Source organism: Dermacentor silvarum, chromosome 1 (assembly GCF_013339745.2).
Source record: "Dermacentor silvarum isolate Dsil-2018 chromosome 1, BIME_Dsil_1.4, whole genome shotgun sequence".
In the NCBI taxonomy this organism is placed as follows: Eukaryota; Metazoa; Arthropoda; class Arachnida; order Ixodida; family Ixodidae; genus Dermacentor; species Dermacentor silvarum.
In genome coordinates this window covers 17715052-17734092 of record NC_051154.1, presented here as the reverse complement: position 1 = coordinate 17734092, position 19041 = coordinate 17715052, and the positions used below count along the sequence as shown (strand labels likewise).

At 47.3% G+C, this 19041-nt stretch overlaps 1 protein-coding gene across 1 annotated transcript in view; it reads left to right on the top strand.

The window, feature by feature from the left end:
* LOC119457459 (E3 ubiquitin-protein ligase KCMF1-like) overlaps positions 1-11819 on the top strand; it is an 83365-nt gene extending 71546 nt beyond the window's left edge. Inside the window, exon 7 of the mRNA XM_037719028.2 lies at positions 11225-11819. Coding sequence (XP_037574956.1) covers positions 11225-11600 — 376 coding nt within the window. The 3' untranslated portion in view covers positions 11601-11819. The remainder of the gene's footprint in view (positions 1-11224) is intronic.
* The last annotated feature ends 7222 nt before the right edge of the window (positions 11820-19041 follow it).

Genomic DNA, 19041 nt, shown 5'->3' with positions numbered 1-19041 from the left:
CGAAACAGTCAATATTTCCAATTTGCTGAACTATCTTTTTTTTTGCAGAGTAATAACTTTGTTTGCTTTGCTTGTCGAGGCCCATGTAAGGGTGCAATACAATAAAAGCAGAGCGTTATATATCTGAAGTTTGACCTTGAGCAGCACAAGGTTATGACAGCGAGACAACACTCCTGTTGCCGAAGAAAGCTTCTTGCAAATAAAATTTTCATGTGCATCTCAACCCAAGCTTGATGAAAAATAAACTGCAAGTATTTTGTGAGTGTCAACAATGTCTATCGGCACTGAGTCAAGAAGTAAAGGCTGATGGGTAGTGACTACTTACTTTTGGCACAAAAAATAATGGCTTTGGTTTTATTTGGATTGATCTTAAGTCAATTCATTCTGGACCACAATGAAATCCTTGAAAGTACAGTGTAGACAGCTTATAACGTAAGTTGCCGGAGTCGCTAATATCTGCACTATAACCAAAGCAACAATTTTCAAGGCCCGCGCATATGCAAAACATGTGCACCGAGCCGCCACGCGTATGCGACAGCCGAGGAATGCGGTTAGAATGTTTGCATTCAATTTACAGTCGAATCTCGTTAATTCTAAATAGTTCACGCGGCGGCGCCTCCGACCGGCATTACTCCAGCAGCGCCATAGAGTAAAAGCTTAGGAGAGACCCCTCAAAGTCGCGCGCAAACAAAACAAGAAAAAAAAAAGAAAGAAAAAGCAGCAGAAATTTCACCCTCTCTCAATTGGCAAGGTCGCCGATTCTGCGTTGCGCCGGAACATGCGTGTACATGCCGACGTCTCAGCCACGCTACCGTAGTCACACGTAGAAAATGGCAGTGAACCCTTCTTTCTCCTTTATGCTTCCTCTACTTTCTAGTCACGTGTTGACCTTGCACACTGTGGCTACGGCGCAGAGGGAAGCAGCTGCACTGTCCCAGGTCGGCCAACGAAACTGCCCACGCCGGCAAACGCCCGCTTCCCGATAACGGCAGAAAACGAAACTTCGGGGAGCTGGCGCCGGGTAGTCTGTAGCGGCGGCGCCTGCATGGCGGCGGGCGCGCACGGATAACAGTCGAAAGTAAGGGAGCTACAAGGGAGGGCGAGGGGAGCCACAGAAGCGGCGGAGTTGCTGAGGCGAAATCCGCTTCCCTGCCGCCCTCCTCCCTCACATTCCACGGTCTCCGCATACGCCCTTCGCTGTGCTGTGCCGGCACCGCCCGCTCCCTGAAGTTTCGTTTACTGCCGTTATTGTGAAGCGAGTGTTGGCCGGCATTTGCAGTTTCGTGGCCCTCGCTCGCTATGCGCGCCATAATATTTGACTTGCACTCAAGATTCTGGTTTCAGCCTCACTGGCTGTTGTTCGCACCACATGCCCTTCTCCTCCACTTCGTCTCTCTTTCTTCCTCGAGCAATCCTTGGGGTGCCCGTTTGAGGGGAGCGTTCGCTGTCTCCGCCGACTTCCGTACTCCCAGGCAGCCGCACTGTAACCGGTATTTCGTTTCCTGCAACTGCACTATAAGCGATACTGTATACATGGAGTGCTATGGGAAAATTAACGAGTCTGAAAAGACCGCACTATATCCGGTTCTGCACTATAAGCGGTTACGTTATAAGTGGTCTATACTGTATATCATTTAATTTACTTATAAGATGATGTAAGCTAATGCCATTAAGGTTAATGCCATTAATTTTTTACTCATCTGCATATATAACGTACAGTTAAACCTGGATATAACAAAATTGACAAATTTCCGGAAAACTTTGTTATAAAGAGGATTTCGTTATATGCAGGTTCGACACGAAAATTCGAAAAAGAAACGCTTACCGTATTTACTCGATTATAACGCGGCCTCAATTGTAACGCGCACCTGTTTTCCGTTTTATTTGAAGCACTCATCCTTGGAATGTCACACCAGGTACCGGATGCGTGGACGCGTGTCGTTTCGCACAAGCGCGAGCCATCGGAAACGAAGAGCGAGCGTCATGATGGCATCGTAGCGTGTTACAGTAGAACCCCGCTGTTACGTTCCCGGAGGCTGCATTTTCTCGGCTGTTACGTCGTTTTCGGCCGGTCCCGGACAGCTCCCATAGAACCCAATGCATTGGTAACCCCGCTGTTGCATCGCAACTGTGGGACCCTTCCCGCATCATACGTTGCGAACTGTCACCCCGCGCCGGCCCGAGCGGCTTTTCATGTCACTTGGCTTGGTGGCTTGACGATGGCATTGGCCGCCCAAAGGGCCGGGGGCGACAACTATGACGTATTTTCGGTTTCCGCCAGCAAAAGTATGGTCCTTGAGATCCGTATTTGCTATATAAAGATGGTGTCTGACGCGTTGTGGCCCTAAAATTGGTTTTGGCTCATAGATATTCCGTATAAGGGTCCAAGGACGATAGCGCAGTCGCCGCGCGCCGTATGCTGTATGTGCGAGTGAAAACGTGCGAGGGGAGTCGACGACCGCGTCTAAATCTCGCGCGCCCAAGAAAAGCAGGGAGCAAGCGCGCCTTCTTCCGTTGCGCTCGAGGCACCGGCGAGGGGGGGGGGGGGGGGATAGCGGGGCGGCGTTGTACTGTACTCTGGCATCAACTGCGTACTGTGCGGCAGCACGCGGTCGAGCGTGCCGCATCTTGAAAGCGATCTGCGTTGGGGCAGAGTCTAGCTGTGTAGGTGCGTCGGCGGCTCGTAGCTTTGTGCGTGCTGTGTGTTCTCGGCGCTCAGTTTGCGTTGAAGCGATAGACAACAGCACGAAGGTAACTTCGCTCGCTTCTCCAGCGGCGCTTCCACACGCCGCCAGCGTTTGACAGCGCGTGTCCTGCACTCATCGAGTGTGATGTGTCGCAGCGTGTACCAGCGCGTCGGCAACATCAACTGGAAAAGGAGAGAGTGCCGGCTTGGCGGGCTAGGCTAGCTGCAGGATCAGGTTTGAATGAAGGGAAGGGGAAAGGTCACGCCCGCGGCGGCAAGATCGCCGGGTCGAGGGATGCAGGCCCGCCTCGCACACGTGCGCTCGCTTCGCATTCCGTCGCGGCGGAGAAGGTGCTTCCGGTTGCTGCTCGCTCAAAAATGAAAAAATTTGGGGCAAAATCTCTAGGTTGTCGGAGGGGAAAATTCGTTATATCGAGGGGGGTCTCCCGCTGCCACTTCGTTACGTAGAGGTCTCAAATACATGTGCTTCTATGGAGTAACGGCGGGGAATAGAAAAACTTCGTTATATCCAGGAATTCGTTATATGGAGGTTCGTTATAAGCAGGTTTAACTGTATTTAACTGTTGTGTCTAGTTTAACAATATCATTAATATTGTTACGGCCACCTCCTTGCATTATGGAAGAAGACGACGATCGCCGGGGGATGCTGCGCGTGTTCCATCTTGGTCATCTCTGTCAACAGTCCCTGCTTATAAATCCTGTCCTGCTTTTATCTATTTGACGCCCCGTCACACATTGGTGGAGGTGCTGGGTATTCTCACCAGACGACGGCGCTGCGGTGCGACCACCATGGCACACCAACCGGAATCTGCTTCTGCGCCACGGACACCGATTGTAGTAGTCCAACCCCGAGACCCTGGAACGTTCATTGAGGAATGGCTCACGCTATACGAACTGGTGAGCGATTCCAACCACTGGGACCTGACAGTCATGCTGGCCAATGTGGTGTTTTATCTTAGTGGAACGGTGAAGTTGTGGTATGACAATCACGAGGCCGACTTTGGGAGCTGGGATACATTCAAACAAAAGCTCCGTGACCTGTTCGGTAAGGCCTCCAGTCGAAAAATTGCTGTGAAGCAACAGCTGTCAACTCGCGCCCAGACGTCCACGGAATCATAATTTGTCGTACATACAGGATGTGCTGGCACTGCGCCGTAAAGCTGACAGTGACATGCCAGAGTCTGACAAGGTTGGCCACGCCCTAAAAGGGATAGCGGACGACGCATTCAATATGCTCATGTGCAGAAATTGTGCTACCGTCGATGCCATGATCGAGGAGTGTCAGCGCTTCGAGCAGGCTAAGAGCCGCCGTATTGAACGACCATTCGCCCGGCTTCCCAACACCACTGCAGCGTCTTCGTGTGAAGAGCGGCCGCAATCTAACCTTTCGCCGCCTTTGGCCGAATTGACGAGGATTGTCCGCCGCAAAATCGAGGCTACGTCTCCCGCTAGCCTCTTTACCAGCTCTAACGCCAGCGACTCGAGCACACCAGCGGTTTCACTCGTCCAAGCCATCGTGGGAAACGAACTTGCGAATCTCAGGGGTTCACGCTGCTTGCACCGTTGTCAGCCCTACATCCGCTTCCAGGGCCCCGACATCATTCCCTCGGTATCCACAGTTCGCTCCACGATCTCGGAACCCTGCTGATTGGCGAACTGAAGACGATCGGCCTATCTGCTTTAACTGCCGCCGTGTCGGGCACTCTTGAACATCAAAGGAATCAGTATGCGCTCCCTTGTGGTGCACCACAAAAAACACAACTATCTATTCTTATTAATGTAAACACTTTGGCATCTGTTACTAAAAATGATTGAAGTATAGATTTGCCAACACCATGAATGCCATTTGATTCTAATTTCTCCAACAAAATGTTATGATGAAGCGAGTCAAATGCTTTACTGAAATCTAAAAAGGTGCCAAGTGTGCATTTATTTTGTTCAAAGGTGTGAAGTATGGCTTCTTTTAATGTCAGCAATGCAGTTTCAATGGACTTGCCACTTCTAAAGCGAAACTGTGCATCTGTTAACACCACGGTGCAAGAAGATAGGTGCTCCGACGGCGCGCCCGCGCTGGGGCGAGATAGCGGCCACTTCGTGTGACTGGAAGTGAGCGCCGCCGCTAGGGGCAGCATGTGTTCAGGAGGCCTTGGAGAAGCGGCACAACAGTGGATAATTTACGCCCTCCGTCAGCATTTAAACACCCATACCCAAAGACATGAAATTTTTCGTTATTTAGACGCCAAATCCTGAGCAGGTAGAAGGTTTCATGCCACTTATAGTCAAAATACCGTCATTTCGAACACGAGAGAGACGCATCATCTGCTTGAGCAGACAGCGCGCTGCGCTTACCGCTGCTTGCCGCGTCGGAGTCAATGGGAATGTCGGCAGAAATATAAAGGGACGTTCCTCCAACCAAGTAGAATCGTTTTAAGCAGGCGAACGACCTATATTCATCGAAATAAAGCACTTCTGCCGCGCGTGCCCATAAAAGCGCCAGCAAAGCGAGCGAAAAAGTGGCCCCCAGAACAGGTGCTGCCCCTTGCGGCAGCGGCGTGCGTAGAGTCACACTAAGTGGCTGCGCCTCGCGCCGCCGTCGGATCACCTTCCTTTTTACACCGTGGTTAACACATTATGCCTGTTGAAGAATTTCGTTATGCGAACAAAGTTATTTTTTTCTAAACATTTAAAGAAGACGGGGAGTACAGATATAGGCCTGTAGTTACCTTCTATGTTGTGGTCTCTGCCCTTAAAAATGATTGATACTCGAGCTTTCTTCATGGCTTCTGAAAAAACACCATGTTCGAGTGCTAAGTTGTAGACATAGGCCAGTACATGATTAAGTAAATGTAAAACGTGTTTTATTGGTGAGATCTGGAAGTCATGGGCGTCAAGTGATTTAGTATTGTTGAGATGCCTGAAAATGTCACGTACTTCATTTTCGTTTGTTGGATCAAGGAAGATACTTTGCATCACATTACTGCATCTGGCGATAAAATCTAAGTTATCGTTACACAATGCAAGTGCATTTATGTAGTAGTCATTAAAATGATTTACGAGCGCTGCACCGTTTAAATCTTTACCCCCAAAGGTTATGGACTCGGGCAAAGCATTTTTATTATCGCGACCTAGTGTGTTATTAATTAGCTTCCACGTTGCGTTAGGCCGTTGCCGATTGGTATGTTAAAAAAATAAGGTGATAATAGCCTTTTTTGGCACGTTGAAGCTTTTTAAATTCTTTCAAAGTTTCAGCAGAGCGCGTACATAAAACATTTTTATGACATAACATAAGACATTTTTACTTTTTATCATTGTCAAATACTCGCGAGTGACCCAAGGTTTTCTTTTCTAGCCTTTTTTCTTGCAGGTTTTATCATTTTTAAAGGGAAATGTTTTGCGTAGATGTGCTGAAAATGTTGCATGAACTCATCATATGCGTTCAGTTGCGTGACAGTTTTCTTTTCAAATACAGATGGCCGTTTTGATTGGATATATCAAGTATAAAAGCTTCACTACCTCGAGATGTAATTTGTTGTACGGTATACCTGCTGCATATTTTTATCAAGAGGTTTGCAAAAGTGGTTCATAAATACAGAACAGTGGTTACTAATATCAGATATTATTGTGCCAGCGCTGTAAATTACTGCGTCAATATTGGTCACTATAAGATCTAGTTCCGATGCAGTGGAGCATGTAATTTGAGTTGGCATATTAATTAGATTGGTAAATCCACTAGAAAGTAGGTTATTTAGCTCGCGGGTGACATTGTTTTCCTCCAGTATGTTCATATTGAAATCTCCTGCAGAAATAAGGTGAAAATTATTACAACAAGCATATTCCAAAAAAGTCTCGTAAGACTGCATGAAACTTGCTATGCTTCTATTTGGCGGTCGGTAAATTAGAGATAAGGTCATCCTTAAATTGAACTAAGTATTTCATGGTCATCTGTTACCTTACTAAATTCAGGGACGACGTGGCAATTCTTTTTCGTCGTAACGAGCAATGCACGCCCCCCCCCCCCCCCCTCGTTTATGTGTCCGATTAAGGTGAAATGTATTGTAGCCAACCAGAGTAAAAGTTGGTTCATCATTTGTGCCTCAAGTTTCAGTCAACATTATGATGTCAAATTTCATTTGGAATTGGTCTAAAAAGAATCCGACATCGTCTTTTTTGTGGTTAATTGACCTTGTGTTAATATGTAGGACTAAGTTGCTTGTTTGGTTATGTGAGCAGATGTCTCGAGGAAAAGCAAGCTCTAGATAATCCATAGTGAAAAGCGATGGACATTACGCAGGCGCAAACCCACTCTGCCCTGCAAAAATCCTGTCGATATCACGCTCGCTTGGTATGTGTACAGCAGGTGTTTCGTCAGACTGTTTAGCGAATATCTTTACGTTGAAAGACCACACCCATTTCCATTTCATTTCGTACTTCTTTTTTCACAGCAATCGCGAGCAGTTTTTTTAGTTTCGGGTAGAGATGCTCATTGACATACACAGGCGGTGAAAAAGAAGTTGAGTTGCCAATGCTCAAATCTGCATTTGTAAGGCGTGCTCTCTTTGCTTTCCTTAGGACACAACACATTTGACGCGAGACTTGAACAACTATGTTACTTTTTTTCTCTGCTCTACTTGGCACACGGTGACACGCCTCTTGTCATCCTTGCCAAGTGGCTCCCCGAAGACTGCGCCAAGTTTACAAAGCAAATCACTGACATTCATTTTCCCTTTTCACAACACCTTGTATTTTTATGCTAACATTCCTAGAGTACTGCTCACAGCTGGTCAATCAATGCTCCATTTCCGTCACAAAGGTTTTCAAGGACGCGTTTTCTAGGTGCAGAGAAGCGTCATCACCCTCCAGCCAAGCATTTTCTGCGACAGCTTATTCCAGTTTTTTCTTCAGGTCATTAATAGTGTCGTGAGCAGAGTCAATGCTTTAAGTCATGTTCCTTTGCTCAGTTTTCAAATCTTGAATTTCATTCCTGAAATCTCTTTCCATAGACTCACAGAACATCTTAAGTTCCTGCTGCATCTCTTCCCTGAATTTCAGACATTCAGTCCTCACTTCCTCTTTCAATTTAGCTATAACAAATCAATAGTTCAGTGTGCAATTCAGAATAATGTGCAAGAAGTGAGAAAGCATGACAGAGGACACCTCCTCGCCCCACTGCCACTCCCGCCACAGTGCCAATTAGCTACGCCTTGCCTAACCTCCCCAGCCCCGCTGGCTCCTCCGTCGTAGCTTTGCCTAGCTTCTTCCCACAGCTGCGCGGAGGCGAAGCTAGGCAATGACGTCTTTCCAGAGTACATAGCTCTGCGGGTCCGAGGCGCGGAGACACACTTTGCCTGGTGCGTTTACCCGCCGAGGCTCGCTGCCAGAGCCATTGGCCGCAGTGACTGACACCGGGCGCGTTCAGCGTGAACACGGGGAAACGCGGTCGGCGTTGGCAGCAGCTCTACGCGTCCACATCTTAACAGAAGCAAGTACAGCATTTAAGACGCCTCAACAAGTAATTATGATAAAAAAGAATCGGCAATTTTATTCAACAAGAGAAAGATGTCATATGTTTCCCGTGGTAATAAACCTCTCCTGGGGTACGTCACACTGCGCTGGCAATGTCACAGTGTGCCGTCACCGGCACATGTGCAGTGACCCTAGTTGGCAAGACATCTGCCACCGGCTTTCTGTGTGGTGCAGTCACGCAGTGCTTGGTGTTGGTGGGCGCCACAGGGACGCTTGTTTTTCTTTTTTAGGTGAACCTTCTCAAACCTCTTGCCAGCCAGATTAGCAGTATTGCGTATTGGAGAAGATCAGCATGTAGTAAATTGCGTGATGAAAATCTGGCGACGCTGGCCATCTTGCGAAGGTGAACCACGTGGTGGTCTGTCATGGATTGTGCGATGAAGCATATTGGCTTTTCCATAGAAGTGTGCAACGTTTGTTGTGTGTGTGTGGCGAAATACAGCGACAATAACAGCTCATCTTTGCGTAGGGAAACTGACCACATTATGTGTATAGGTTTGTGTGCGCGTGCGTGTGGTGCACTATGCGGATGCATGCTGCGTGTGATAAAGCCGTCGTAGTGATCAGGCGCCGATAGAACTTTAGGACCCATAATTCTTGGGTCCTAAAGCTCTTTGCTTCAGCATAATCTATCGACTGAAAGGTATGTTTATAAGTGAGCTCCTACCATGTTTTGACAGTGCTGCGTGTATACACGGGGATTGTCAAAAGGCAAACCACTCAAATTATTGTGTTTAAATGCAGGTCTCACAGGTCTTAAATAAAACTGAATCTTTTTGTTTCTTTATTGTTATGCTCGGCTTTACGGCACGAACTTCATGGTGTGATGATGCACATAAACATGCAAAAGTTGTGTGTTATAAAATTAAGAGCAGCAAAGGGAGACAGCAGACACAGTGAAGTTAACGCGAAAAAAAAAAAATACTGCTGTGATAAAATGTTTGCTTTCGAAGAGTAATATATTTTTGTGGCTGTTTAATTTATGGAAGAGGCACTCTCATAAGAAATCGCTACATGGTGACTTCAGGGAACTATGCACTCGGCAGCAACGCTACATTGTTGTGCCGGTAAAACGGGGATGAGTATACTTTCTAAGCACAGTTCGTAGAGGCTGCCATTTAAAAAAATATCAGTATGCTGGAATTACGATCACGCCAGTTGATATACCGGGTGTGCGAGGTATTTGAGAACACTATTCCTTATCGCCATAGACACCAGCAGGCTCATCATATCTATCTAGGCGTGCGGCTTCTTGTAGGTTGACTCCTTATCATTCATACTGCGCAGTTTGTTCAAACATGGAAGCGTACGGGTTGACGCAGGAAATGAAATGCCCTGGCCGCACACTACAGCGACTTGGAAATTGCCCCCTTTCTGAACGTAGCGAAGTCCTCGTTTACAAGGTGCAGACAGAAATGATGTATTCTGGCGGTGACGTGGCATCTGTGGCGAAAAGGAAAAAGCACAGTCAGCGGTCAGACGTCGTCAGAACCCCTAATTTTCTCCGGCGACTGCAAGTCATCGTGAGTGATGACCCATGGAAGTCAATGCGGTCTATTGCAAAGGAGCTCCAAGTCGCAGAGTCGACTGTCAGGCTCGCTGTGCACGAGGACTTGAGGTACCATTCCTATGTCATGAGGTGGGGGCAATGGATGTCCGATAAAACTCAGGAGAATCGTCTGCTCCGATCCAAGTGCTTGCTAAGCAAGCTGAAGATACCTGAGGAGCCTGGAATGCTGTTTTTTTTTTTTTTTTTTTTTTTTTCATATGAAAAAAATTTTACCAAGACCAAAAAGTTAACCGCCGTAATGATAGGTGGCTTTGCACAAGCGCTGATGAGGTGCCTACCATGATGCACACGAAATTTCCGTCGTCTGTGATGGTGCTAGCCATCGTACGAGGGTGACGTCATGTCGCCGCACTTTTTTCCAGAAGGACTCCGCGTTAATGCTGCCGCGTACATGAAGGTGCTTGCCACCGTTGTAAAGCCCTGGATAGAGACTGTTTCGAAAGGAAGACCTTATGTCTTTCAGCAAGATTCGGCTCCCGCTCACACCGCTTGCGTCACCCAGGAGTGGCTGGCTGACAACTTCTACGACTATGTCACTTCCAACTTGCGGCCTCCTAGTTCTCCATATTTAAATCTGCTCGACTACTATGTCTGCAGCGTCGTTGAGAGAGAGGCCAACAAAGAGCCACATAAAACAAAAGACTTGCTGAAAGCCGCCATTGCTGACTCAATTGCCAACATCTTTAAAGACCACCTGATCCGTGAATGCAGCAGTTTCCGAAACCAAATTGAACCAGTTATTGCTGTGGATGGCAGATTCAGTTAGTAATTGTGGAAATAAACCATAAGAGGAGTATTTCCCAAAGTTTGGTGAAAATGTCTATTTTTGCTGGAGATATTCTTCTCTGCCTGAAGCCGACATTGTGTTATCAAATACCTTGCGCACCCGGTACAAGCAGCACTCGTATTTAGAGAGAACAGGTTGCAAGAACATTTTTGCCAACCAGCGCAGGTGCGGCAGATTGTAGGGGCCCTCGCAATGACGTCACGCTGTTTGCAAACAGGGAGAGGTCTATTTTTCACTTGTGTAGGAATAATCCATGGTTCCGGACAGCGCGTGTTGTAGACATACTGCCCTTTCTTTAATTTTGACAAGTTGACATAGAATGAGGTATTGTCTATTAGCTATGGAGTATGATTGCACTAGGTAGTAGTTATAGAGGTTATTAATACTCATTATTCGATGGCAGTCAAACATCTCTTGCATGTGAGAATTAAAAGAAGCATTCGTTATTACCCTCATTTACTTCTTCTGTAAAAGTATTTCTTTTGTCATTGCTCCCCAAACCAAGTGAGCATATTTAAATTGTCAGAGCATAATTAATATGCTGTGACAAAGGGGCTATCGAGCATGTGTTGCTTTAAAGTTGTGTGTCACTATACTTAATCCTTGTGGTATGATTGCTGTTCTTGTTTCATTTCAGGTGTGTAGAGCCAAGCCTTGCAGAGTCTGAACAGCAAGCATTGGAGCTTGAGCGTGCTGACCGAAGTTTGTTTGCCCAAGAGCTACTGCTGACCACATTGGCTGAGCGGTTGCATTGGCCACCTGGTTGTGCCTGGACACAGCAGGGCACATCCAAGCCCGCTGTAGCCACGACACCACCCTGCACTGCCGTGGAGCCGGCTGTTGTGGAGAACCCTGAATGGGCCACGTCAGCTGCGCCTACTGCCGAGCGTGCTCAATCGGAACGAGCCCAGCCTGACCGGAGCCTATCACGGGAAGGTCGGCTATCTCCGTCACGTCGAAAAGTGGTGCGCGTGCTGGACGAGCGGAACAAACTGAAGGAGCCGCCGCATTGAGTGGGCTGTGTGGGGGAGAAGACGCCGCTTTTGTTTTACTGCTGCTGGTCCCCCCTCTCCCCTCCCCCTCCCCTCCTGCTGGAAGACTTTGCCGGCTACCGGTCTCTCACGTGGGGTGGGTCAGCAACCCGGTATTTATTTTGCTGCCAGAGTGCATGGCCTTGTGGATATAGCATAACTAGATCATGATTGATGAAATAAAATGTTTGCAACTGACAAGCAGTGATGTTAGATCAGTGCTTCTGAGCATCACTGCGATGGGTTGGCAAAAAATTACTTAACAGGGGACCACCAGCAGGCCCTCTTGCTTGGCCTTGTATGTGTACATATTTTATTAACAGTATGACTCGCTGAGTTTTGGGGGGCAGCAAGCTTGTGCTAGTTTCCTGTTATGCATTTTTCTTGACGAAAAAAAAAGTGGCAAGTATGTCATGCATTCGTGTCATTATTGCTCAATAATACAGGCTCTGTTTTTATGAACTATTTATAGTTTGTAGTAACTGGGTGAAGTGGATGGATGCTGACACTTTATTTTAGTTAGCTGTCACTTTTTGATGGGCCAAGCCGTACAAATTCTTTGATAGTGCCCGCACCACTAAAGGGCATATCAAAGCAGCAGTTGGATTTAAGTTAGTAGGTTGCCAGTTCCACAAAGCTCAATTTTTGTCTAGTTTGGACATGCAGCCTGCCAAAGTAAAGACTGTGCTGACCACACATGCTACAGCAGGTTTTAACCCTGAATATAAGGCTACCTGCCGACGCTTCCTGTAAATTTGCTAAAGGTATTCGAATAGTGAATATTATCGAATACTAGAAAAATTACCTTCGAAAACTGAGTCGAAGATAACTTGGGAGTAGAGTCCGCTTTCTTTATGCATGTAATACTCCATTCACAACTGGATGTCCAATCAACTGACAAGGTGTCTGGTGACTTTGAAAAGTGTGGGAAATTCTGAACACGAATTTTCATGAGTGAAGTTTGGTTAAAACGACCTAGTAAGCAGCCCAAGTTGCAAATTCATGTACGTAGGTTACCCCGCAAAGCTTTTAGGCTCATTGCTGCACCTCAATTCAGCCTTCCTGCACATTAATTCTGTCCTCAATAGCCACATTAAAAGAATTGATTCATAAATTATGTGCAGCATTGGTGAGACAGCATGACCTTCCAACGGTGCAATTGTTCACACAAGGGTTGCCTTGTGGAGAACAATCTGCTTTCTTGCAGTGAAGCATCTTGGCACAGGCCAACCTTACATGTATGGTACAGGGAGAGGTTTATTTGAGGAAAGGCAGAGAGGTCGACCTGAGCGATAGTTTGCTCTGGCCTGCTACTCTACACTGGGGAAGGGGTGCAAGAAAAAGGGCGATTGAGCAATGAATGATAAGGAGGTGCGTATATACATGTCCATCACGTTGGGGTCATTCTACATGCTACTTTGCTCGACTACCATAGAATCTAATGGCCGCGGTCGCGTGCGGTGCTGGTTTTTCTGGCCTGGTCTGTACCGATCTGTTCGACGCTACGTCGCTGCGAGCGTATGTATGGTACATGCCGACAAAGAACTGAGTAGTTTATTTCGGTTAGGCTGCTGCCATCTAGTGGCCATATAGTAGCCCCAAAAATATGCGCTGTTATTCCATTCAGATTTTAAAGACAGTCTTTCTTGCCGAGTTACCCCTACTCTTCCGTATCGAGTGTGTTTCTAGCCTTTACTGTGGGCCGATCCTGGAGAAGGTGCAGTCTAAAAATGTGGGCCGATATGTGCCATTGGTCGCTGTGATGTTTCGGATATTTATATGATATATACAGGGTGTTCATTTTTAAGTTTTACGGAATTTTTAAAAATCGCCTGTGGCAGGTAGTCTAATTATCGTTGAGCTGGGTTATTCGATGAGGCGGACTTTAGTAGCACGAGAAATCGAAACACATATTAACTAATTAACGAAAATTGACTAATGAACTTCTTAGTTAATTACTTTGTGACACATTTTCAAAAGATCATATAGAAATGACACATATTGCAATTCACGAATTGTAGCCAGTGGGTTTGCAAGACGATGCACTTGAAGTGAATTTCCAGGATGACACCAGTTTCGAGATATTACTTCCCAAAATGTGGGACGAAATACATGGGCGTTCCAGTTACTTTTGTGCTTCAATGTACAAAACAGCAGCAGCATCTTGGTAAAAAAAGTGGAACTGCATTTTTAGGGCGAGTTTGATGGCGCAAACTGGTGTCATCTCAAAACTGGTCTCATTCTGGAAATTCATTTCAAGTGGATATACCTGACAAGCTCACTGACAACAATTCTTAAATTGCAATGTGTGTCTAAAGTAATTAATGAGGTTAATTTTTGTTATGTTTTGATTTCTTGTGCTGCTTATGTCCCCTCATCGAATAACCCAGGTCAATGATAAGAATTATGCTACTTTCCACAGGCGATTTCTAAAAATTCCGTGAAACTTAAAAATGAACACCCTGTATATACAAATCAAATTGCCCAACAGCCGGATTCGAAAAGACGTCTAGCACAGAAGTCCGATACTGTAACCGTTGCACGATGGGCGCTTTTCCTTCACTACGGCGTGCCTCAAGATCAGATCATAGTTTTGACATATAAAACCCCAGAAATAAAAATTTAGGCCCAGTTGTGTGAGCAGACGAATCGAAGTGGAGTCCGCTGCTGCTGTGCATGACGTTGCCAAAAATGGTTTAATAGAAAATACGTCATAAAGATAACTGTCCCCCTTCCCCTCTCGGCTGGCGAAATAAATCGAAGAACCCGTAACCGCTGTCGTAACACGCGACCGCGCAGCCTGTAACGATCGCAAGCGGCAAGATAATCGCGCGAGCGCAGAAGCCGGAGGGCAGTGCGCATGCGTAATGGTGACACCGCGCTGTCTTATCTTGATTTCGCCAGCCGAGAGGGGAAGGGGAACAGTTATCTTTGCCTATGCCTCCGCCCTGTTGCCAGACTAAACGCCGCACGCAACAGCCGCGTCACGTCAGGGAGGAGCTTTGCGCCGATTCTCACTCTTTCATGCGTGATCATGCGAACGACAATTAAAATTTGGAGTTGGATATCTCGGAACACAGACAAGCTAGAAGAATGCCATCTAAACAGCACTAATTTCAATTTCTTCACGGGAAATTGTCAAAAAATGCACTTTTTGTGCACGTTTGCGACTGGCCAGACGATTGCGCGTCGTACATCTTGCAGTACTCAAATGCGCAAGGAAAGAAAAGTGGTTAAACAAAAGGGGGGTTAAGTCTGCCTCAGTGGGGGGGGGGGGGGCACAACCCCCCCCCCCCCCCCCCCGTCGGTGCGCCACTGACGTGGTGACGCGTCCATTGCTTGCCTCAACTGCCTCCGTTGCTTCCTTGTTTACAATGGAAGTGTACGACGCCGGCGCGGCTTAGAAAACCTCTGTTTTCGGAGATATCGTAGACGGTAGCTGGGTAGACGTCACGAAGCTTTGATCACAGCTTCAGAGAACATGCAAAAGCGCTTTCGGAGCTGATTAAGCTATGTCCAAACGGCGCAAGCAGCGTATATATGGTGCTTGTTTTAAAAGCGGGGCTAAATATTGTTACGCGTGAGGAAAACGAAGACCGGTGAACGTGCTTGCGGTCCCGGGTTGGAAAAGAGGAAGAGGACGGCGCTGAGTGCATCAACCATACCTCTACCTCTATACGCGCTGCACTGCCGTTCCTGCCATTCCTGCCGTACCGCCGTTCCTGCCGTTCCAGAGAGTGTGCTTGCCCGAGATCGCCTAGCCCTGACCCAGCCTACTTCCGGGTTTGCTGTCAAGTAGCCGGCGGTTATTCTCTTACAATTATTGTTTTATTTCACATCTTTTTTTATTGAAAGTCGTGGTTCATTTTGAGTTGATGTCTGTCTCATCTCCAGGCCAGAGGGCCTCCCTCTGGTCTGCTTCCATCCCTCCTCAGGATATACCGGTGGAGCTGTTTCTTCGAAGCGGAACCAGCAGCGTTCCTGTGGCTTTGGTACCCACAAATGGGGGGGATGATCCGTATGAAGAATCCTAAAGCCATTCAAACAGAACTTCGGGCAGTCTCCAATCACTTAGCTAATCACAGAGGTTCGACAGTTTGGACGAGGGGGGGATCCTCTGCTCGTCGCCGGACCAGGCTTGTGTGCAAGATCTGTTAAAATGCACTAATTTCGCTTCGCTACACCTAATATACTTCTAATACCGTGGGGTGGACGTTGGTAAAGTAAAGCAAATGCCTCACCGTAAGCGGTGCATGCTTAAAATTTCTTTTAATGAAATAAAAAGCGCGCCCTGCTTTAAGTGTTGTGTCATGAACGTGTTCATTTCAGGTTAGATTTGACGAAAAAGTTACACCTAAGTACTTGGCTTTGTTCACTTTTTCGATGATTTCGTTCTTTAAGAAAAAAAAAAAAAACAAGTGCGAAGTGGTACGCGTTTGCTAGTGAACCTGATATGTTTACATTTGCTAATGTTTAAGGGCATCTTCCATTTTTGTGACCAGGATAAAATTAAGTCCAAATCGTTATATAATGCTGAGTGGAACGAGTGACCAGCGCATTCCCTGTATAAAACACAATCATCTGCGTAAAGCTTAATGTTTAGATGTGATACCGGTACCTATGTCGTGTATATAAACTAAAAACAGGCGAACCAAGGACGGATCCCTGTGGTACTTAAGGTACCAGGTGGATGACTTCAGGTCGTGCGCGGCGCCGCTGTGATTGCGAAATGCCGTCTAGCACGACCTTATAGTCCAGTGCGCCAATACGTCGGATGATCTTGTCGGCGGATACCTCTTTTAGTTGCTGAGAAAACGGTTCCTCAACATGGTCAAAAATGCATGGGAAGGGCTTACCCTGTGCCCTAACCAGACCCCAAAACGGTCGCCGGGCTGGTACTCAACGTAGCGTCGTCGAAGATTGTTGTGTCGGCTGTCGGTCCACTGCTGGTTCATGATGCGCAGGTGGGCGAGCTGTCGGGCATAGAGAAAGGAATTCAACAAGAGCGGATACTCCCATAGAGCCCAGCGGCCGAATTGACTGCAGCGCGCCAAGCGGTCGGCATAAATCACATCCGGTTTCGGTTTTGGGCGCGCGCATTTTGAACGCAAGCTAGCACGCCGGCTGCTCCCCCCCCCCCCCCCCCCCCTTTTTTTATGCTCTTCGGGCGGAATCGGTTTATTATTTGGTAAAAATTATTGCGAAACGATCTCGTCAAGTCCCATCGAATCTGTGCCACGTGCAATTTCACAAAGTAGACGCAAGACCTTTTGTGAAATGTGGAAATATTTATTTTGCTCTATATAAAAGCTCGTTCCGCGCTTTGTGCGTTCATCCAACGTTGTGACCCCAGGTAAGCAGTAATTCCCGTATGAAGCTCCACCGGACGGCACCAGCTGAAAGAAAGTAAATTACAAGCATGTTACATTTACAAGCACGTAACAGCATGTTACAAGCATATGTCATTTTGGTATTTAGATATAGGAATACTCCGTGTAGAGGCGAAACGTGCGATAGCGGTGAATGGGCGGCATTACAAACAAAAGCAATTCGCTTTTACATACATGGCGTAGAAAATACCCGACTCATCCCAAACAATACCATAAAATATGAAAACATCTGATTTCCAAGCGTTCCCCCATTTCCGGACATGATTTCCTGCACTTTGGCAGCACAAATACACGGGCGACTTGGCCACGGGTGACGCGACGGTACGCTACATACACAGAGATGGACGCAACAGAGGCTCCCAGCCGGACCATGCTAGACGTTCGCAGAATACCTTCTATTCGCAGTCAAGACAAATGCGTGGGTGCAAAGCCTGTTTTCAGTCCTTTAGAAGACGGAATTTTCGAATGACAAGTTTCTGATATGTTCCTCGGCTTTTGCGCGTTAATCCGGCGCCAGCAACACACTCCCATGTTATCACTCTTGGCAATCGCCCATCGCGTTTTCGACAGGCGTGAGTACCGAAAGAAGGTATATGTTGTTGCGGGGTCACAAAAAACGTCACAAACCTGTCCCTCTAAGATTCATTACACGCCAAACTAACTTTATCACCACGGCCGAGCTGTTTATCGCTAACTGCGTCACAGCGCGCTGTGCGGCCAGCGTGCCTCAAAAGTACCCCAGAAAGTAACGAAATTACTTTTCAGTAATGTCTGGCGTCGGAGAAAGCGGCACAAACTTCTCCTAGCAAGATGCACTAGACTACGCACTACGGCCGAGTTAGTTCTCGCTAACTGCGACACGGCGCCCTGTGCGGCCAGTGTGCCTTCAAAAACCGAAATAAGTTACAATAATCCCCTAGGAAGCTTCGGAAACATGTCCCAGCACGATTCATTAACTCAAATTAACTGCGCCAGGATGGCCGAGCTGTTTTTCGCTAACTGCGTCTTAAGTCTCGGTCTCTTGCCGTAAGCCTAATTGCGTCGTAGACTGTGAAACAAGATTTCTCACCTTGCCGTAGTCCAATAGTGCAGTGGTGTCTTGTCCCAATGCAGAAGGAACGCAAGAATACGCCGAGAGCCCACAACGTTGATGAACGTTGTGCGTTCATCCAACGTCACAACGTTGGATGAACGCACAAAGCGCGGAACGAGCTTTTATAAAGAGCAAAAGAAATGTTTCCACATTTAACAAAAGGTCTTGCGTCTACTTTGTGAAATTGCACGTGGCACAGATTCGATGGGACTTGACGAGATCGTTCGCAATAATTTTTACCAAATAATAAACCGATTCCGCGCGAAGAGCAAAAAAAAAAAAAAGGGGGGGGGGGGGGCGCAGCCGGCGTGCTAGCTTGCGTTCAAAATGCGCGCGCCCAAAACCGAAACCGAAAGTGATTTATGCCGACCGCTTGGCGCGCTGCAGTCAATTCGGCCGCTGGGCTCTATGGGAGTGTCCCCTCTTCTTCAATTTCTTTCTCTATGTCGAGATTCTCTTCGTCGCTGACGTGCAGCAGCATGGCGTCGAGAGTCGTCGTGGAGTTCCTGCCGTAAACCAGCTCGAAGGGCGTGATCTGCGTTGTTTCTTGCACCGCCGTGTTGTAAGCAAAGGTTACGTACGGCAGGACGGCATCCTATGTCTTGTGCTCGACGTCGACGTACATTACAAGCATGTCGGCGAGGGTCTTGTTCAGCCGCTCCGTAAGACCATTGATCTGCGGGAGGCAGTTGTCCTCCTGTAGCTCGTCCGGCTGTATTGCAAAATAGCTTGGGTAAGCTCTGCAGTGAAGGCCGTTCTTCTGTCGGTGATGAGGACTTCTGGGGCACCATGTCGCAGCAGGATGTTCTGGACGAAAAGTATAGCTACTTCTGCTGCACTACCTTTGGGCAGGGCTTTCGTTTCGGCTTAGTGAGTTAGGTAGTCGGTGGCCACGACGATCCACTTGTTTCCAGATGCTGATGTCGGAAAGGGCCCCAAC